Source organism: Diadema antillarum, unplaced genomic scaffold, assembly GCF_040938485.1.
Source record: "Diadema antillarum isolate AM-2024a unplaced genomic scaffold, OU_Dant_1.0 seq00000248_RagTag, whole genome shotgun sequence".
NCBI lineage: Eukaryota > Metazoa > Echinodermata > Echinoidea > Diadematoida > Diadematidae > Diadema > Diadema antillarum.
The window spans coordinates 1,645,213-1,668,199 of NW_027271292.1; the positions used below are offsets into that span (position 1 = coordinate 1,645,213).

Below are 22,987 nucleotides of genomic sequence, written 5' to 3' on the forward strand. Positions count from 1 at the left end.
ACATCAGGAAATATATTCATATAATAGCCACCAGCTTCACTATGAATTGAAGATATGCGTAGTTCTTTTGTTTGCTATTATCAAACTGAACTTACGAATATTAAGAAAATAGTTACTTTGATCCTGTATATAGATAGAATACTACACATGGTAAATGCAAGTACCATCTTGTGCCTTTTCATAGATGTCTTCCACAAAGTTTTCCTGACATCTTGTATTTTTGGATTTTGAGCAGTTACTTGAAGAAAAAGATATATCCAAGCAAACGACTTCATGCAGGCATGTAGTAATGAGAGAACTATCACATGATGTATTATCATATTTGACACACTTTTTATATTCATATATTTCTATCGAGATTTACCTGACTTAATGGCCAGTTTTATTCAGTTCATATGCTTTCATTTGATGTATTTGTGTCCACTGAGATGCAAGAATCTGGTGCACAAACATGCTTCTTTTTTTGACAATTTTCACATTTTTTTTTATTATACATGTTTTGCACCCGTTCATCATTTTGAAAAAGATGTACACGTTTTACAGTGAAATTTTATTGGCTATGTGGTATGCATACTTTTGCAAGCTGTTGTTTATGTGGGAATTCTATAAGTTTTGATGCATTTGATTTTCATGCACTACAAGTAAAACCAATGGAGGAAGTCACAGCAAAAGCAATTGACAAAGTCACAAGAAATCAAGGCAAACTTTTACTGAGGTTATGCAAATGCTATTTTGATAGTAAGAATTTTTTATGATAGATATAAAAGATGGAAATGAGTACTAGGGATACTACTGTGCTTTTCACTATTTGCAACCAGGAGACTTCGTGGGATTTTTATGGGAAAAGAAAGAAGAAAATTACATATATCTTGCAATAAAATGAGCAAACTAAAATGAATTACTGTAAAATGAGGAATGTTTGCGTGCATTTTAATTTTGCCAATTTCGCGAGAGCCAAGATTCGTGAAATTAAAATGCATGCCAAAGTTCTTGTCTACACTATATGCATTGAATGTTACAGGCTACTCGCGAAAAATTTCATGCCGCAAAAAAGGCCATCGGCTCCAATTTGCGAAAATTTATCCCGCGAAAATATGGTGTTTTACAGTAAAGCAGTTTCCATATTATAGTACATTGTGTGGTCTTGGTTTGCAAGAAAGAGTATTGGGGCATTATATTTAAAGAACACAACTACAAACATTATCACCTTTCCCAGTATTTTTGTCACAATTTGCCGCAGTGATGCCTTACAGTAGAACACTTGGACATGGGCTGACGGTGTGATAGTATTCAGGAACTGAATGTTTCTTCCAAACAATAAGCAAAGAGAATGGACCTTCATGTTTTCAAGATAGAATTATGGTAGCATGATGAGTGAAACCATGAAAGTGATGTCAAGAAAACATTGTGTTTTATGTTTACGGACATGCTTAGATGTATTTCATGTCAATACTGTCATGACTTTGATAGTATTTGAATGCTGCTGAAGTCCTAAATTATCTTTGCAGCTCAACATCAATTTCTGTGGAAAAGAATCAAAATGCATGCCTTATAACTTGTTATGTGAATAGGACATAACTCATTTCTTCTTCTTACTTTTTTGTGTGTAAATTTGACAATCAGGTGTGTTAATAGAAGCCTAACACTGAGGATATTCTTTATATTGTCAAAGCAAAATGAAGACTGTAAACAAACCAATTTGTTTGCATACAGCATTTAAACCACTTTATTATTCATTTCACTGTAACATGAGATAGCCACAATGTGTGCTAGTGACAATTATTTCAGAAAATTTGCAGCAAGCATAAAAGGATGACAGATTATGTGTGCTAATGACAGCATTAAATTGGCCTATACGATGATGTTCTCATGAACAGAATGAGTAGCTATGGTGTGACGAGAGTGAAGTATTGAGAACTCACATGTTGTTCTCTCAAGAAGTATTACCACTTTTAGATTTATTTATTTTATCTGCATTATCTGATGTTACTAGATCATTATAAATGGAAATATTTTCCTGCAGTGCAAAGTATTTTTATCAGTAACATCCAAATATAGTGCTGCATTTACAAATTTTTAAAGTACCCTTTGTACTGTAACCCATTTTGTGCCAGGGATTTTGGTCAGAGTGAACAACGCTATAGGGTTTGCTGTGAATACTGGCACACAAAAAGCTCACAAAGTGGTATTCAGTGTCAACTATGATACATAGTACAGGTACTTCTTTAAGTAATAAACACTTTTATTTTATTTGACTGAAGGTAGTAGTGACCGTCATACATCAACAATAATGCAAAAATATCTAATGGTTGAAACCAAGAGAATGGTATAGGAGTAATTAAGATAGTAACCTTCTTTTTGTTGATGATAATAAAAGGTATGAGTTCTTTCAGACTTAAGAAAACATTGTAATCCCAATATTTGCAACATTGTGATGGTAAACATAGAGAGTAAAGGTACATTTCAGAACAAAGGTATGTAAATTTTAAATCAGTTGCTCTTAGTTATATCTTCTCTCAGTATGATATGTTTTGGTTGAGAATTGTGCTAATGTGCTTCGCTGATTGCAGTTTTTTATCAGTGTCTGAAACCACTTCCCTGAACATGGCTGAATATATTGTCTATGCAAGTATGCTGAACCGACATTTTAGAAATATGCAGGAGAACAATCTCGACGTAAAGCAGGTAGATTAATTTACTCAACATCCAAAAGAAATCTGATAGAGAACATTTACCGACATTTTCATAACGTTATTTTATTTCATCACAGAAAGGCTACACAAAATTCTCAATGGAATATGACTTTATTTAGAAAATATAAACTTTAGGAATTTGTGGTGTGAAATAATGGTTGGATTTTATCTGTAGCCCTCCATGAAATTGCTTGTTTGGTATGAATTGTGATAGACCATGAGAAAACAGAAGGTGCTAGAACCCACCACCAAGCGAGCTGAAGCCTGTTCATGGCAGTGGCACAATGCACTTGAAACAGATACCCACCTAATGTTCTGTTTGTTTGTTTGTTTGTTTATTTTTTTTTCAAACAACCCTTCTGTATTCATGATTTAGAATGCTCCTGATATACTTCATAATGTCTTATATCTCACTGGTATCTACACTTGGCATGTAATATGCAATTAATCACCATCTTGAGTATCTGAAAGTAAGTGTACTAAAGGATATGGAGGGTGCTTCCCTGACAAAATAACATGGTATTTCCATGTGTATTGTGTCTCTGCAGTGCTAGATCCAAAGTATTTTGACATACATTGTGTACAGAGCATGTGTTATAGACATAATTATGACAATGTCACTTAATGTACAAATTCAGTAAAAGAATAGTAGTGCCACAGTAGATATGAATGCAATATGATTACAGAAGATTGATGCTTTTGGAGTTGCCATACTGTCTCAAGACACATGATAACAATGTCAGAATTCTGATCATAGTCTTTTGATGATCTCAGATTACGTTATGTTTATACTCTTACATGACAATAGCAAAATACAGCTATTTACTTATTCAATCAATCATGCATTTATTTATTCACTTTTATATCTGTTTTTATTTTCACCCAGTACATCTTTGAACTGGTACTTAGACATAACAATGTGAGATGAAAGCAAATTTAATCTTTTATATTATTTCCATATGTAAAGAGAAAAAAAAAATGTAATGAGCACTATTTCTATAAGTGGATCATTCACAAACCAGACTAAGGCACTGATTATTGGAAAGTCTTGCATGAAATAAAAAAGTTTCATGCTATCAATTTATTGTTTTGTTTTTTTCTCAGCTACACCAAATATTTGGTGTATATGGTAAAGTGCATATGAAGCAGGCACTTTACTTTTATGAAGTCAAATTTTTTATGTATTCAGACATTAGCTAATACAAATGATAAACCAAAGTGTGTGCTATATTTGCTATGAATATAACAATTCTGTCTTACTGTCCTGTTTCAAATAAGCAAGAGAAATTATTGCTTTGTTTTCTTAGATGTACATAAATATGTAGTAGTATGTATGCCAGCGAAAAGTACTTTACAGTTGCTGAAATGTCCTGTCCAGAATTTTGGGTGAAAAGCAGATATTTATGTGCAGATCATTGTCATTTTATTTCAGTGTACGTGGTACCGTATAAGCTGTTATTTTTGTGAGGGTTTAATTTCATAAATTTCACGAATCACAGTTGGACCACGAATTCAACATTCACAACATGCAAAACTGGCACCATGCGCTAGGGTAATAGCGCATTCACGGTAGCCTTAGTGTCAATTCACAAAAACATCCCACTAAAATGTCTGTGACCTCCTCATTCGCAAAAGAATTTAAAAATTGATAAGATAACAATGAAAAGATTAAAAATCTGTATGCCAAAAAAAAAGCTTATACAGTAAATCTCACTGTTTTTACCTGTACACCTGCATAACTATATCCGTGTACCCTTTGATGATACCTGAAGAATTTTATTTATGTATACATTTGTTATTGAGATGGTAGATCCATGATATGAATGAAAGTGATAGTATAATATATCTCTCTTTGATTAAATGTGACATGTGATTCTGCTATTTTGTGTCATATGAATAGTCCAATTTGCAAGGCAAGAACTTGCATTACTGCAATTTATGCACAAGGTCCTCAATCATTCTTAATAAAGTTTCTGGAAGTGGCGGGACATCCATTCATTATTGCTGGCTGTAGCACTCAGGGTACGTTACGTTGACAATTTCACTCTATTTCCTTTTAAAGTGAAGCTAAGCACAAAATTCAATGCAATATCTGTAGGTCTGTCAGAAGTGGAAAGAGCTGTCACTAGCTCCAAGCTCGAAAAATGTTCAACACTTCTTACATCTGAGTTTGTGATAGTTGATATCACTGACCCAACACAGGGACAATAAATTAACCTGTGTCTTACAAGATCCTGATGTCTTCATAGGCTTTGCCCAGAACCCAAAAGGGTCCATACACAATGGGCTAGATTAGGCATAGGTAGAGACAATGTATACAGATTCCATAAATTACATTGGATTATCCTCTATGAGTGGTGCTTAAATGTGAATTCTGTACAAGCTCTGGTGCCTTACATTGTAAATTGCAATCAAAGTGCTTGTTGTTTGCTAAAAGAAGCACTTCTTCAGAAATTTACAGTTTTAATGTAACTGAACTTTCATCAGGGCTGTTTTGAACAAAGAGAATGTGTAATGCTAATGTACATTTCAGTATTTCAGTTATTATAAAGAAGACTGATGCTTATCAAATTTATAAGATCAGTAGAGGATCAGAGTTTGTTGGCTTCTATTGTCTAAGAGAAAATGGATTCATGACATGGGTCATATCTATTGTTAATGGTGTCCATTCTAACCTTCTTCAACATTTTGATTATTGATCATTTGATATTTGTACATACCCAGCACAAATGTAATAGACAACTTTGTGACTTCATTCTCAAAGCTGTCTGCTGGTGTGTCACTCTTACATCAAAGTCTGCATATCAAGACTAATATCAATGTAGTGTCAGAGTTTCTCAAAGGCACATTCAATTGGTTAAAAAGCTCAGTCAGATGTATGTAATGTCACAAAGTAGGAATTTGATCATCACCCCAGTATTTAATGTGTACTTTCTGTAGTATTAAAGATTCCAGCATTTTTTTTAAATCTAATTTTTGTTTCAGTTGAGCTATGGAGTTTTTTAAGCCATCATTTTGTGACTTTTTTTAATACAATTCTTAGAATTATTTTTTTGATAAGCTTTTTGATGTCTTTGAACCTCAACAAAAATTTCAAAGAGTACTTCGTTTATCTCATAATGTTTTCACCACAAATGATTTTTAGTAGGATTTGAAATGTTGACTATTAAAGGGTAATTACACGTGTCATTTTATTGAATGGTTGCAGTGACCAATTTTTTGTTATAGTATTATGTTGATGGTGAGATCATAACCCCTCACAGGTTTACAGGTGCTTACAGTTATTTCTGCACTGCATTAGTAAAGCGAATTCAGCAGCTAGGGAAATGAGAAATGATGCCTGTATTAGATGATCCACCAAACTTACGAAGTATCGCATATGAGTTTTTGTAAGGTTATATTTTACTGTGTGAGTAAGTTGTGTTGCACTGGTTTGATTTGTACAACAAATAAATATATATTTATATTTGATAACTTTCACTGCCTGGGGCAGATGAGAACAACAACAACAACAACAACAAAAAATAGCAGTGACAGAAGATCATTTATTTCAAATATCTTTAGGAATGAATGATGGTAAACTCATGCAACCATATACTGATGTAGCTATGCCAAATGATTGTGTTCACTACACAGTACTTGATTTAGCTCTGTATAGAGGATTGGTTGATGCAGATTTTACACAACAAAAATTTATGCTGAAAAATTTATGCTGACAAGACAAAAATGTATTTACATGATTTGGTGCCAGGTTATTTTGTCCCATGCTCAGAATTTTAACTGCATGACTTCAAAAATTCGGAAACATTAATTTTTCTGGAGTAGATGCCATGCATGCATAAAGTATTTGAAAACAAGATTCTTTTGAATTGCCCTCGAGCACTGCACTGTGTGTTTCTGCTTTGTTTTGTGCATGACTCTGATTTCAATGTTAGAATTGGTAGATACTTTAAAGTCTTTATTCCCCCCACCATCTTGAATCATGTGACCAGCTCATATTTTCTGTTTATGCCTGTTTTCAAACTGATGATAATCTACACAACCATTTCCCTTTCTGGCATTTTCAGTAAGCACCATCACACATTATGTACCTGCTGCAACCAAGGTTATGTTATATTATGCTATGTGCAACAGGTTTGTTTAAACAAATTAGATCATGTCTAGATCATAAACCTGTTATTTTCTAATTTTATTTTACAAGCATGATGTAACAGAAAAGTGCCTTTGTGTCTGCTTAGCAACGAATAAACATGGGTAAAGATTGGTGAAGATCTGTAGACAATTACAAAGCAGCTAAGTCTTCTGGACTCTGTAGGAGGCTTCCTGAAAACTCTAATATCTTGTAATACCTGGATAAGAGAATATTATCCAGATCTTCCCAATTCAGACAATATTTGTACTTATTGAAATGCATGTAGCCCACAAGTATCTCACCAATTTTGATGTTGGAATGCTTGAAGTCCTGACTATGCATTAGAAATGTTCACAGTGGTGTATTAGATCTAGATCAGGTGAAACTCAGCCTTCAGAAGACCAGGATGGTGGAATCATTAATTTTTCATTGAAGAGACTTACTGAGCACGTGTATTGAATACTTGGGCACACTTTGCAAAAGTTATGGAAAAGGTGAAAACATATTTGTACATGGCAACAAAATATTGAACTTACATGTTAGCAAGTGAATGAACTTCTAAGGAAATAAATCCCTACTTGACTCATCTGTTCCTGAATCAATTCAGGATTGTTGGAAATGATTGTAGCTTTCAAGAAGAAGCTTTTTAGCATACTCTAGTCAATTGTAATTGCATGAACATTTTATACATGTTATGTAAGTTTTATTCTTACAGTGGAGAGATGTGTATTTTATAATGTTCATCCACTAAAGGAGTTGGTTACAAATAGTACTTTGATAAAAGTTTCCATTAGAATCAAATTGGATACTTACTCGAAATCATGATAAACTTCATTACTTTTGAAAATTTGATTTCAATTATCTATGGCAGCTAGATAAAAAAAAAATGACATGCAAAAGGAAATTTAGATGTCAATGTATAATCTCCACAAAAATAAATAGATGTGAAACGTGGGGTATGGTTGAAGACAACTACTTTTTTTCTTATTTGTGCTTGATATCTGATATCTTTGATTGTTGCATTCTTTGTAACTTTTTGCCTTCATCATGTTCAAAAGTGCTTGTGAGGAGACTACTCCTTAATGACTGTCTGCAGGATTTGATCTTTCAGACGTACAGTGTGTGAGAAGAAGGAAATATGCAAAGCTTGAGCTGCATTACATGTTTTTCTTCAGAAAGCCTCTAAATGTTATGACTTGACATAAGATTAGTATGTCAGAATCTTTTACAAGTTTTGAGAGCCAAAAAGTTTTTGGAAATAAGGCACGCTTATATATTGTGCATAATGTAATGTAATGTAATGTATTTATATCCTATTTGTACAGTGAGTTCTTTAGATGCATTCCTTTTCTGTATTCTTCTTCAATCACTATTTTCTTTATGTGATCACAATCATGTCTCGTGTATTTTTTGTATACTGTCACAAACATGTTGAGCAAATAAAGTACACATTATTGTAATGGTTATACTGTCCACACTGTTTTACTTTTGTATCATGTCATAGATAATGGTACAGTTTTCTGAAGGGTATGATGATGGCGTGTTTTTTGGTGAATGTACAGTGATTGGCAGATTAGATTGTTGAGTCTATTATCCCATATATCATGATGCAGTGATTTTTGGAGTGGCATTTTCATGGATCTGACTGCTTAACAAAGTCTAGGACTATATAGAGAAACTGGCTGAATGTCACGAATGCGTAATGATCATAAGAAGCAGTATTCCCACAACTCTCCCATCAAAATCGTACATCAACTGGAATGAAAGCTACTACGACACAATGATCACATTAGGGTCCAACCCACTAAATTGGCATAATTCTGACTTTTACAGAAATTAAACATTGCAGAACATGATCTTGCATGACATCTATTCATTGGCGAGTGCTGTTGAAGTTGGAAATTATTTACAGGGAAGGGAAGCCAGAGGGGGAAAAAAGTATTTTGGTCTCAGAAGGAGGAATATGAGAGACAAAAACCTTGTCGCTACATAAACAAGAATATTTTTAATTTAATGTATAGATTTCAAACGTCCAAAAGATTTTTTACTATTTTAAAACTCAAAATGACACCGTACAGGCTACAGCCACGCAAGTGTGACTGAAGCCTGTGCGGTTTCATTTTGAGGTCACTGTGCAGGGCCTTTCCCGGAAAGAATGTATCAAACTGGAAACATATGTTACATAATATATGTATGTAATGTATATATTACAAAATATTCATTCAATGTCATATATCTCAGTAAAGAGTTGGTATTTTTTCTTGTTTTTCTATTGGTTACTTTCTGTAAGTCGGCACCTACAAATGAATTAAGACCCACTGTAATTGCTCTTATATTCTTATATCTAATTATTTCATAATCTTGTTATCAAATAATTCTGGTACATGAGAGAAAAAAGAAAGAAAGAAAGAATGAACAGAATATTCCAGTTAAACAGTGCTGATGTAGACGATTATACATGTAGTACATGTATGCATGGCTCGTGCGAAATAGAAAATGGTGAATGAAACATTACTGACCTTTTGTGCCGTCATTACCTTAATAAATGGTAACGTATTTTACAGTAAATTTGAGACAAGCAACAAATGATGAAAAACAGCATTCAAAGCAATCGTTCATAATCTGCGATAAACAATTATAAACGCACATGTATACAGTTTTTAGAAGAATATCCTTTGGATTTTTATTATCAATACAGTAGTATCAACACTGACAAGATTTTTTTTTTTCTAGCTTACAGGTGTTTTGTTTTTTTTTTCACCTATATCCCTCACTCAGAGGACCACAATACAATATTCTGGCTTTATTTCCCTGTAAATACGCTCTACACTTTGGTACCACATGCCACTGAATAGATGAGATGCAAGAATCGGGGAGCATTTAGTACATGAAGCGATTTGTCGGACAAATTTGTCGGACAAATTTGCTATCAGCCAGTCAGATGCAAGGATTTCAGTAGCTTTTAACAGTTTGTCAGAAAAAATAAATCTGACAAAAGGCTTCATGAAATACCCCGAGGTTCTGCAGTCTTATAATTTATTTAGAATGCAGAAAGAATAGTCTGCCACACCAAAATCTAAAAATTGCACCGATTAAGTGAGTTTGACCCATGAACAAAAAATGTTTTGGCGACAGTATGGATGGAAGCTAGCTGTAGAAGGCCAGATAACTGGTACTTCAATGAATGTAGACGAAATGCTTTGTGCATTATTAGTTTACATCCACGGGTGCATCGGAGCTCTCAAGAGTGAATATTAGGGGCAAATTGATATACAATGTATACCCAAGTCAACTGAAAACGTCTTCAGAACGTGCGTGGACTGTGCGCAGAGTCGTTATGTGGTCATACCAAAGGGGAAGTGCACTCGGAATGTTCAAATTGACTTCAAAATGGGCGGGAGGATTCACTCGAACAACGAACAATGAAAGTCTCACAAAAATCATCCATATAATGAGAGCGTTATGGATTAGGGGGGAAAATGGCAAACGTTGTATGAACCTCGAAATCGATCTGACCTTCTTGGGTATATCAAGCCTACAATCAATTAATAAAAAGAATGTTAACTCAATTTAGGTTTTGGAACTAATTGGAAAATAAGAAATTAAATTCTTGTTAAATTATTTACGGTTGCAATCAACCTACATATTTTTCATAGAGTGGGTCAGGTAAGTTAATTATAGAAGAAAAAAAAAAAGTCATTTTTTTATGTGAATCACTGGGAGAGTCCAGAGGCGATGTAAACATTTTCTCTCATTATGGTCATTTCATTTCATGATCGACATTACTGTGCTGTTTCACATTTCATTTAATTTGAATGCACTTAAGTGTGTTTGCTTTAAGCCACTCTTTTTCTCAGTTCAAACGACAGTCCCCTTTTAGTGGACCTCCTCAACTAATCATTTACGACAACAGGATGTGCATAACTCATATGTGCTGGCTTTATAGGCGTACGTTTCCGGCGAGAAAGACAAGAAATCTTGGCGTCGATGAATCCAGTAATGATGAATGTACCGCAGTGAGCATACCTGCTGTTCAATCGGGCTTGTTCGTTCAGGAAGAAAGCTTTTCCTAGACCTAGTTCAGAATGTCCGAGCAGAAGAACCGAGTTCTCACCTCTCGTCGTCCTGAAGAAGGCACCTTCTTCCTTCTTGTCCTAAACAAAGCGCTAGCGCCTTTGCGAGTTTCAACAAGTCGCCGTAGTTTCCGTATAGCGCGTAGTCAACATCAATACAGGGTATGACAGAGCTCATTTGAGACTGGGTCTTTCAGACTATCCTCCGTGTAATTTAATTTCATTCAAATTCATAATATTAATGGGTTTGTGTAAAACAGCAGATATGTAGTTGAACAAAGTTCTATTACACAATACTGTATAACTGTCACACGTTGAACAGTTGCAGTTGAACAAAATTCTATTAATACTGCATAACAAGTCCGAATAACACGAATTTGATATTTTCATTTGCTGGTGGCCCGGGGTTTTACTAAATATTTGACATAACAATACACATCTCGAGTCCCAGATATCCCTTTTATATCGAACTTTCACTGCTCCAAAAGTATGTAGTAAAACAGAAAGACATGACGTATTTGCAGTGAAATGTAAAGGGACCCCTCGTCAGTGCATGCTGATACAGTGTATAAGACCAGGGACAGTCGCTAGTTATTGCCACATGTGAATTTACCGATCTCAGAATATGCTTCCCGGGTGCAAGAACATTGTAAGAGAGATATACAACATGTATAGAATTCTACACTCAGCAAAAAAAGAAAGTAAACGCTTTTTCAAGTTTAGATTTCTCATAGAATATTTGGCTGAAAGCTAATGTATTATACTACCATATCAAAGGTAATTTAATTGGCTATCAATCTGGTAGGTCAACAAAAAGGGAAATATTATGCACGAGTGAACACCTTTGTTTTTCTCTTCTAGGGCACAAAAGTAAAAATTGCAAAACTGAGCAAGTTGTCATTCATGCGTATGCGCTTTCCCATAGACGATAAGAACAAACAACAAATTTCACACACACACACACACAAACGAAACATGAATCAAGTTGCAGAAATAAACCATTGATCTCTATGATATCTTTGAAGCCAAAGTGATCAATGAAGGCTAGAAATAATGCAGGTAAATTAAGAATCTTTTGTCAAATCTAAATTCAAATGAAAAATGAGAAGAGCTAATAATTAACATAAATTGAAAAAAAATTTGAGCTTTTTTTTTTCAAATTAGGAAATTGTAAGTAATGTGTGGCTTTTGAATATGTCTCATGAATTCTTAAATCACTAGATTAACAGAAATGATTAAAGAAATTCTGCTCATTTAATCATCTTTATGCTTATTTTTCCCTATGTCATGTAAAGTTTGACTTGACAGAAAATTCCTTTCCCCCTTTAGTTTCCCACTTTGCTTTTTTTTAGAGGTTATACAAAGATAAAGAGAATGAAAACTTATTTTTGCTATTTCAGTCATGTCTCTAATTGTGTTAGTCTGGTCTTTTGTTGTCAGTGTTATCGTGAAGGGCATTTGCAAATGAAATTTAACAAGTCAATTTTTGCAATTTTTAATTTTGTGCCTTGGAGAACATAAACGAATGTGCTCACTCATGTGTAAAGTTTTCTGTTTAATTAACCTATTAGCTCAATAGCCAATTAAATTACCTTTAATTTGGTATATAATACATTGACTTTCATCAAAATCTTCTACAAAAAAATATGACCTCAAAAAGTGTTTACTTTCTTTTTTCGCTGAGTGTACATTGCTTGCTACACTCACTCACCCACTCAAACAAACAAACAAACAAACAAACACACTATACCTAACAAACTAACAAACGCCCGCACTCAAAACAGTAGCTACAGACGAATTGAAATAAAGACACTTCTACGTGTACGGAAAATATCCAGATAAAGCTCTATTGACCACCTTAACTAGTTGAGGGCAGACTGATTCAACTACAACACGCATTTCCCATATAGACACCTGCCCAAGTATACTCGGGACTCGTCCTCAATGGGTTAAGTCACAGGTGTCAACGTTTACAGTATTCATAGACATTATTCACTGCAGTCAAAGAAAACGATGAAAATATATTCAGCTTCCTGTGCCACACCTGTAAAGCCAAATATCTAGGCCTACTTCAAACGTAGACGTGATTGCTATTACTGCTGCTGGTATGGTCTCTGTCCGTCATACACACAGTATGGGTTTCTACAATATTCATCACTACACATGTATATGAAAATATGAATTCCATTATCATCAAAAATAATTATCAAATCTTTGTTGGAACAACAATAAATCTGCAATCTTGGAAGTACTACTGAAGGCTACGGTGGCGGACTGTTCCACGGGAAGAAAAAGAGTTCGGCATACATAATGCACCGCATTATTACTCCGTTAGTGGCATGTCCCGCCATCCTTGTTTTGTATCAGAAGACGCATAAAGTCCGCCTGGGAGGCGCTAAGGGCTAAACTCTCCACTTCTGTGTTAAATGCTTCAATATCTCCTGAGCCGCTCATGTATCCTAGCAACCGACTGGTCCGGGATGAAGACAGGAAATCGGCATCTTTTAATTCCAAACTTTCTACCAGGGCATGGTGCTGGCGGAGAAAATACTTCTGGTGGTAGCTGCAATCAAAATCAAATCAAAAGGTCAAAGGAATCATGCAAACTTCATAAGAACGCATTAAAAAAATGATAGAAAGGCGTCAGTTCGACCGCATGACAGTTTATTTTGTTCTTCGTATATCACTGTCGCACAATTATTTTCATTGTAATAAGAATGTGAGTCAGAATGGAATGTACATTATCTCCTGTAAAATAACCATAAACAGGGGCGGATCCAGGAATTCCGTACGGAGGGGGCGCGTTTATAAAATTAAAGGGGGGCGCACGCACCCCTCCCCCATTTTTTCTTTTTATTTCTTTTGTTTCAACAAAAAATAAAGGGGGGGGGGGGCGTGCGCCGGTTGCGGTCCTCCCTGGATCCGCCACTGATAAACAAACGTCAGAATGAAAAAGAGGCGTACACAGAATAAATGGTGCTTCTATAATCAGACGTAGAATTGGTCTGTCTCTAGCAGTTCAGCAACAATTCCGAATTCATTCAATGCAAAACGCAGTTACGCGAAATCGCAATAATGTAACGGATATCAAGCGCCAGAATGTGATATTGACATTCAATTAATGAACCGACTAGCCGCTTTCAGAAAGAATGTAGGCCTACTTTTGTACCACGTGTGGACTGTAAAATGATAAATGTATGTATGATAATAGGCTACACGCAATTAGAAAACATAACGGCCACATATTGCCAGAGAATTCGGAAGTGATTCAAGAAGCGAGAACAGAAACAGACACAAGGAAAACAAATCTATTTCACATTGGATACAACACGTACTCTTCGGCATCATAAAACTTTCCCGCTGGAAGAATTTTTGTCGCGATTTTGGAAGACTCGCCCCTCCGTGTTTGCTCCTTCTGTAACGAACCCTCTGCCTGGTGGTGCTGTACTTTGTCCTGGTAGAAAATGGCTGACATATACTGCGCCTTGTTTAGCTCAGTTGGGTCGTGGTCTGACCAAAATGTCTTCAATAATTGGGCAAAGTTCGTTTGGCTCGGATCGAATTCAATTTCCACGGCTTCGGTATGATCTCCGCTGTGTGAAAGTATTACGAATAAAGGACAAAGTACGTATCAAATTTATATTCAACATATTTTTGTCTTTATCAAGCAATGCAAACATTCGAAATGGCTACAGTTGGTTTGCCTTTGTGTCGTGACAAACGTGATGAGTTTATTGTAGCATGAAGCTAAAATCTGACTGGACACCGTCAGATAATTCTTTTTGTTCCAGCGAAGTTTATCGAAAGAGGGAGAGAATGTTTATGACAAAAATTTGGATCGTCGTAACTTGTAACTAGTTATCAATTAAAATAACCTATCAACTGTACTCAGTTTAGTAATGATATCAATTGAAGAAGTAACATTAATTGATAAAGAGTATATTCATGACTTAGATTATGAGTAATTTTACAGTCACTAAACATACAAGGCTGAAGTAATAATTATAGTCAGTTTGATCTCAATATTGGTCTAGACGTTTTTGAATTACTTCGACAGAGAGAATGTTCATGTCAAAGAAGATAAGGAGTAGAAAAGAATCAACTAACAGCATCCGGTAATTTGGGTTCGGGAGGGTCCCTCCCGTGTAGCCAGCTTTGACCCGTACGACGCCAGGGAGAGCTCCGAAGGACGCCTCAACACCCCAGAAACAGCCCATGCCAAACGTCGCCTTCAATGTCAACCCAAGGGGTTCTTTGTAGGGGACTTCCGACCGCTCGAACTGCGAAGAAACGCGAACATAATAATGACGATAATAATCATAATAACTAGATTACAATTGTATCGTATGTAGTACAAATATAATCAAATTTCAATTTTTTTTTACTCAATGTGTTGATATTTTACTTGGATATAATGTATAAACAATAAACTGGAGTTATCTTTAAAAAAAAATGTTAATACATATCTGAGTCTACTTTTCAATACAGTATGTATATAGACGGGTTCGGACAAGAAACCTGATCGACCCAGGGGGTAGGGCATTTATGTGTTGGTAAGAAACAAGATAAAGTACAGTTGCATGAGTTTTAACCCATTGAGGACGGGCTGATTTTGCCACAACATGCATTTCCAATCTAGACACTATCCGAGTACGCGGAGCTCGTCTTCAACGGATGAAGTGTACGCGAGAACCATGGGAACAAAGTGAATGAACGAAGAGCGATACAGGAAATGGGAGTGACATAGCTTTTTTTTTTATTTACATGGAGAAATTAGCAAACGAAAAAAAAAAATCAAAACATAACGTGACTCTCGGGACAAAAGCCAATTGGAGGTAATAAATGGCACATTTACACAGACTTTGAACTCGATTACACAGACAGTTTACTCGAGTATAATAAATGAATTATCATCCGGCAAAGAGCTAACAAACCACAGGGTCTTGACCACTATAAGTCATAATAGGAATAGGATCATAATATATTGAACAACCGATCATTTACTTTGGCGCGAAACTACTGGCAGAATTTAGGTGATCCATGCAGTATATTGCTTAATATTGAGAGGGCCAGACACGATGCGAATAATGCCCCATACAGCCATTTTGATCAAGCGCGGAGATGTCGACAGTTTGGTGCCAAATATTAATGATTACATTTTGATATCGCTCGTATCTATCAGAATACATGTATAAATAGGCTCATTATACTGAGTATGTTATTGTCATGAACAGTAGGCCTACAACATAGGCACTGCATTCGCACTCAGTACTGTGTAATGTTACCAATAATCTTAGAGTGATAACCCTTTTGGAAATTCAAAGACTGACAAAGAACACATTCAGCGGGATGAAACAATTATGACCGTTCTGATAGATCGGATAGAAGACAACTTTGTTAGAGCAATTAGGATGAGGATTGGAAAGGCCCGCGGGGAGGTAGTGAACAGTGTCCATCAGGCTTACCGTTTTATACTTCAAGAAATTATCGACATCATCACCGCAGCCAGCGTTGCCGGCGGCACCAGTTGCCATAGAGACGCTAACTAGCAAAATGCACGTGACGTACATTATTGCCGAAATTCGGCTACCAGCTCCAGAGGTGCACTCCATATTCCCGTTTGGTGGTTGACTCAAATCCAACATGGAGTAGAACACTGTACGCAAACAAGGGAGTCAACTGTCCGAAATTATCTTTGTAATCTTTACAGGGTACAGGATAAAAATAAATGATCACGAGTGGTAGTATAATAGATCACATTATAGTGGCACATAAAAGTGTAATAGTGACGAATATTGACAGAGATCGTGTGCATATATGCACGTCGCTTTCATGTTGGGCTCACAGGTGTTTTGTCTTTGTTTTGTTGTTTATACGTTATGCAAGTGGATTATGAGAATCTTGCTAGATTCTCTAACTCCGTTGTGAACTTTGGCATCGTCGGGCACACAAAGGCTTACTGGCATGCATATAAGGTCTTACGACATAATCGATGTGCATCTGTTTGTACTTTCGTGTCGTTCCGGTTCTCAATGTACATTATAGTTAGCTACAGGCCCTTTAACGTCACAGACCATCTGTAGCGGGTAGTTAGCTATGATTATGCCTAACTCTAGGTTCCTATATGGAGTATTCGTTAGAACCACATATACCAGAGATACAGGGGCGGATTCAGGAATTTCGTGAAGGATCGAGGGGTGGGGGGGGGGGGACGCAAAGATATTTCTAGTATGTGCCATCACTTCCGGGTTTAATCAGCTGACAAGTAAAAATGTTTCATAATTATATCAGCTGCAAGAAAAAAAAAAAGCTTCAGCGCAATTTTGTTTTCTTCTTCTTCTTTGATACTGTCCAACACCCCTTGTTAGGGGCCAACCGGACACTAACAATCGATTTTTTTTTTTAACTTTATTTCTTTCTCTTATATTTTCAGAAAGCAGGCCCCATTGCCCCCCCCCCCCCCCCCCCCCCCCGGTGGATCTGCCACTGAAGGTGCATACTTCAGTGACTTGGTATAAAATATCTCATAGATCAGAATTTACAGATCGCGGTTAAATAACGTTTGTGTACAAAAAAGGACTAAAGGCCACCTCAATAATTATAAGCCTCGTCTAGTGCTGGGGGTGCCCATGCACGCAGTTAATGCGTCGCGCGATGTGAGGTGCCACACATGTAGGGATCTATACAGATATGGGGGGGGGGGGGGGCTACACTAGGGTCGCTGGACTTGCCCCGGCACGGGTCCACTCATAGGCCTATTCATCCTAAGTAGACTCATTGTGACTATGATAGAGAAATCGCCACTTCTATCATTCAAAAAGCACACTATTTTGGGGGTACATACTAGGTTCATAATATTATATACCTTCTACCGTTTATACTGTAACAGTCTGACAAAGAATGTGAACATGCTCCACACGCGCGCTCGCTACGACACGATTCACTTCGAGGCCAGGACACCGATGGCCTGGGAGAAGAAAGATTCAGGCGACATTTATTATACGGTACACGTGGCAGCTAGGTGACCCGAACGAAACCATGCTAATATGGGGCATATAAACAAGTACCAGTTACATACCATGGCCAGTGCACATGTACCTGTAACGAATTCAGTGGTGTGGCAGCTATAGTCTGGAGAGTGTCAGTCACTGGCGATGACATTCACTCAATGAATGTGCTTTCACTTGACGTGCGATGCTCCACTTCCAGTTTTCAACATGTTTTCCGCATGGTGGTGTCAAGCCATAATGTAACTCGTTGTGGCCAGCGAAGTTATTGTATACGAGTATACGTAGAGCATGGGTATGTCTCCCCGTAGATCGTATAATACTACGAGGTCAAAGGTACGCGAAGGATGTGCCGCCGCCCAATGTGTCAGGTTGAGGGAGGGAGCGTTAATTTTCTTGATTTTTTAGATATAATTGTCCGTGTGGCATTTGTCATTCGATCTTCCTCTGCGTAACTCATTAAATTTGCGTGACATAACTAACGACTGTAGATTGATAAAATGATAACTTGAAACTCTATAGTTCAATTATTCAAATATTGTCAGCAAAGGAGAAGTAATCGTTAAACCGAGATTAAAACTTATGTAGCCTCTGGACATACTTATACATGCTAACTAACGTTCAGTTCTATAAATGCTTACCTTTGAAGAAAATTGATCTTAATGACAGCAAGAACATTGACTATATACATGCATAGATGCCTTAATTTTGTCCCGACGGGACCATAAACAGCGCGCGCCATATGGGAACTGCATGAGATGGATTCACTCACGGCGACTTATCGTTCTTGGGCCCTCACAGAAATGCATGCATTCGCTAACCTATTCCAGTTAAAGGGGGAAAAATGCATTCTAAATATAAGTTAGTCTGATAAGAAAGAGTAAAATATATATTACTAGTTCAATGGTAAAGTTTTGATCGAAGTCGGATGAAAAATAAGTTATATAATCTATGTTGACGTTTAACTACTTTGAGGAAACGGTTCTTGAACGGTCAATGTATGAATATGCCAATGACAAAGTGAGCATGTCATCCCATCACAAGTTGCCATATAGTTTTGTAGGTCCCTTACATAAGATTGTGAAACTCAGGTTTGTTTTTTTTTAATTCAAACGCAATTATGCCCGAGGCTCAAATCCTGATATATCTAACTGATATACATTGTATATCACTACTGATGTATACTCAGTCAACCAGAAATAAGATCATGTTTCAGATTTCAATGACAGAAACATTGAATTATCGTCATTTCTTTTTTTTATGTAAACGATCGATGGAAAATTGTGAGGTTATGACATGGTCAGCTCACTCATTTGCATATTCATACCCACTGTACACGAGCTGTTTTGCAGAAATTAGCAAAACTTCAAAATTTCATATAACTTCCTTATTTTTCATCCGATTTCATGTCAAATTTTGAACGATAAGATTTTACTTTCTTTTATCAGACTAACTTATTTTTGGACTGGGTTTCCCTTAAAAAAACTTCAAACGCCGACATTGTTAAAGAGACTGTTTTCTCTCGGTTATTACTGAGCATGAGATTTTACTCTGCACTATATCTTTGACCCATCAGTGATCAGTAATATTCCTGCGTTTGCGTTTTCCCTGTAAAGGATGTCTATTTCTGCCATTCAATGTCACGAATGAATCAAAGAATGTAAAGGGCTTATAGAAATGAGGCCCCCAGGCCCCTTTCATAATGTGCAATGTGCTTCGGAGTCTATATGCGACTGAATATTTGAACTGTCGAGGTTATTACCCGGTAGACTTTGATATAAAAGTTAAAAGTCCAACACACACACATGAACGAGGGGCAGCATGCTCACAGCTGAGACACAGACACATTCCCGCACCTTCTTACACTCTTAAAATAGTTGGGCAAAAAATGCCCAACTTTTAACCAACACTGGACAACGCTTACTGTCCACACCACTATTGGTTAAACTCTGCCCAGCTGATGTTGGGTAATGAGTTTGCTATGTGGTTGGGCAAATTAAATTGCTCATCAGCTGTTGACCAATCAGACTCTACCCAACTTTGCAATTTCCCAACCGTTGGTTATATTTTTAGTTGGGTAATCATATGCCCAACCAATTTTACCCAATTAGATATTGCCCAACTTCCATTTGTCCAAATAAATTTTGTGTTGAATTATTTGATGTATGGGTGTTTACCAGAACATGTGTATGTCAAGGCATTGTTCATATCTAACCTATCATAATCCTACAGCTAGTCGTAAGGCCTATACCTGCAATTAGAAGTACATCTATAGGCTTAGCCAACATATCCTAGACCTATATAGTTAGTACCAGCGATATTTTATTCACACAAATAGGGCCATTTAGTTGTAATGCTTTAAGACAATGTAGATTACACTTTTATCATAAAGATATGAAAATACCTCTTCAAAGGTACAAGTTGAAATTGTGAATATCACGGCAATAATATTCAATAAATTTCTAATACATTTCAGACATTTTAGAGTTTATTGAAATCATAAAAAACATTAAATTTAACAATATTTTATCTTTTTCACGAAGAGAATTTGAACAGCTTACATGAATATTCATGAGCAAAAAAAAAAAACCAAACAAACAGTAGAAACCAACAGAAACCAACTGGTATCAACTGGTATCAAAATTTCAATGTTTTAGTTACTGGGTTTTAATCTGGAATGAAGTGGTAAGCAAGTCCAGTCAGGTGTACGGGTTTCAAATTGTATCATCTAACTATTTGCACACAAACCGACACACACACGCACGCACACACACACACACACACACACACACACAAACACACACAAAACACAAACTAGCAATATTGTAGGAGTATCCTGTAGTTTGCTCCCACAGACAGATACTCCCACAATGTTGATTTTTTTAACCCCACCGGTGTTGACGGAATAAAGAGAAACGTTAGAAAATTATGTCAAAATACGTCCACAATGTAGCTCTTGCTTATCTATACATATATATATATATATATATATATATATATATATATATATATATATATATATGTATATATATTGTTTATATATATATATATATACTGTATGTATAGACAATACCGTGTGTGTGTGTGTGTGTTGTCCCCCTCCCATTCCTAAAACGGAGAGCACCCTATAGTAATTCTTGGTATCCCCTACAAAATCATGTGGTTCGGCCATCCTTCTATACGTAGGCCTATACCACACACACACACACACACACACACACACACACACACACACACACACACACACACACACACCATCACATACATACACGCGTACATGCACAGACTTGAAAATTTACTTGACCATGAAAATTTACCAACTTAGAAAGGAACGTTACAAGATTACCCAAGTACTGGTGAGAAATACCCAAACTTAATGTGCAAAATAATGTTGGTTAATTATATAAGGCGAATTTCTACCCAAGTATCAGTTGCCCAACAAAAATTACCCAACACGCAAAGGGAATGCGTTACTTACACAAAAGCGGGGCAAAAAGTACCCAACTCTCCATTACCAATTCTGTTGGTAAATATTTGCCCAATATTTAAGTAGAAATAATTGCCCTATGTTGGTTTAATCACCTAAAAGCTCTATTGGGCGATAATTGCCCAGAATGTTTTTTTTTTTACCAACCAACAATAATTACCCAACTAAATTTACCAAATATTTTAAGTTTAGGGAGTCAAAACCAATAGAATAAAAGTGAACCAAAAAAAAAAAAAAAAAATACTGCAGCTTGTAGACGACTATGTAAGTCTTTTAGTAATTGTGCCTTTAACCTACTCGTGCCAGACTTAAACTGTATGTTCTTTCAAATCATCCCCTTCATAAAAAAAACAACAAACAAACAAAAACACACAAATAAAAAATAGAATAAAGCTGCCATAGGTAGTTCACCAGCACCAGTAAGCATACTTCAACCACACTTGGCTCAACACAAATCCATTATGCCCTCAACTGGAGATCAACGCAAAAGGGCAGAAGTTTATCAAATTTGATGCCATGTGGATTGCGGTATTTCATGAAGCGCAGATTATAGTTAATGATCGCAGTGGATTAATGGTATTGACTGGAGAAGACTTTTGGAGCACAATTTGCGAGTCTCTCACATTTCACTATGCAGCCAGGCAACCTACTGCCTGGTGCACATTACAAGAAAAATGTACTACATGTATTTTGATACTGTACTGGTATACTGGGTAGGTTTCCCCGGTATTTCAAACCACTCTTTGATATTCACTTCATAAATTTTCAATTCAATCGGTCAGAGAAGCATACTGTGTCCACATCCTTCGAACAATTTGATTTAGTCAAAATATCACATGTGTATTCATACGTGGATTCATTTTTTTTTTCTATCAAATTTAAAAATTAAGCATTCAAAATTGTCACTGAAATGTCTTTTTTTTTTCAAATTTAGTATGTATCAATTTTAGTCATTCAAATTTGTCAAGTGTTTTAATATGGGTTGTTATATGGAGGAAAAAAACAGATCATGTGCTGTAACTGTATGTGTGGTGATACATTTTTAGAGGCTTTATATGCAACCAAGATTGTTGAAAGTCTGATCTTATGTCCACATCTGTAATATGCAATACATGTACAGTACAATGTACGAAAACACTGTATGACTCTATGTTTCAACTGCAGCTCTTCTCCGATCATTTTACTTCAATTACATTACCCATATTGTGTTACTGCACAAGCTTGTGTGAGCAAATTTCTGTGTGTCGATTGAGTGAATGGGCGTGAGTGAGAGCTGAGAAAGGAAAGTGTGTCGATATGTATGATTTACTGCAAAACCTGAAATGTTCACGAATTTTGTGTTGCAGAAGAGGCTGTTGGCTCCACTTTGCGAAGATTTCATGCCGCCCACTTCTGGTTTTACAGTAAGCAACGTAAATGTGACGAGTAAGCAATTTGATCAAGGCAATAATCAATGCAACATACGGTAACATGTATCTAAGAGACTACTTTTTGTGAAACTTTGATAAGAAATGAATGCCAATGGATGCAAACTATTTTGCTTTACACTTAACTTGCCAATTAACTACTGTAGTGTGTACATAATTTGGTGGTGA

General features: G+C 36.2%; 1 protein-coding gene across 1 annotated transcript; it reads right to left on the reverse strand.

The window, feature by feature from the left end:
* Positions 1–12,815: 12,815 nt before the first annotated feature.
* On the reverse strand, positions 12,816–18,021 carry LOC139729607 (peptide methionine sulfoxide reductase-like). The gene is made up of 5 exons (XM_071640534.1): positions 17,977–18,021; positions 16,364–16,554; positions 15,006–15,178; positions 14,234–14,491; positions 12,816–13,461 (listed from the first exon to the last, which is right to left on the reverse strand). Exons 1-5 carry the CDS (start codon positions 17,990–17,992, stop codon positions 13,230–13,232), a joined length of 870 nt encoding a protein of 289 aa, XP_071496635.1. The 5' UTR covers positions 17,993–18,021; the 3' UTR covers positions 12,816–13,229.
* Between the last annotated feature and the right edge of the window lie 4,966 nt (positions 18,022–22,987).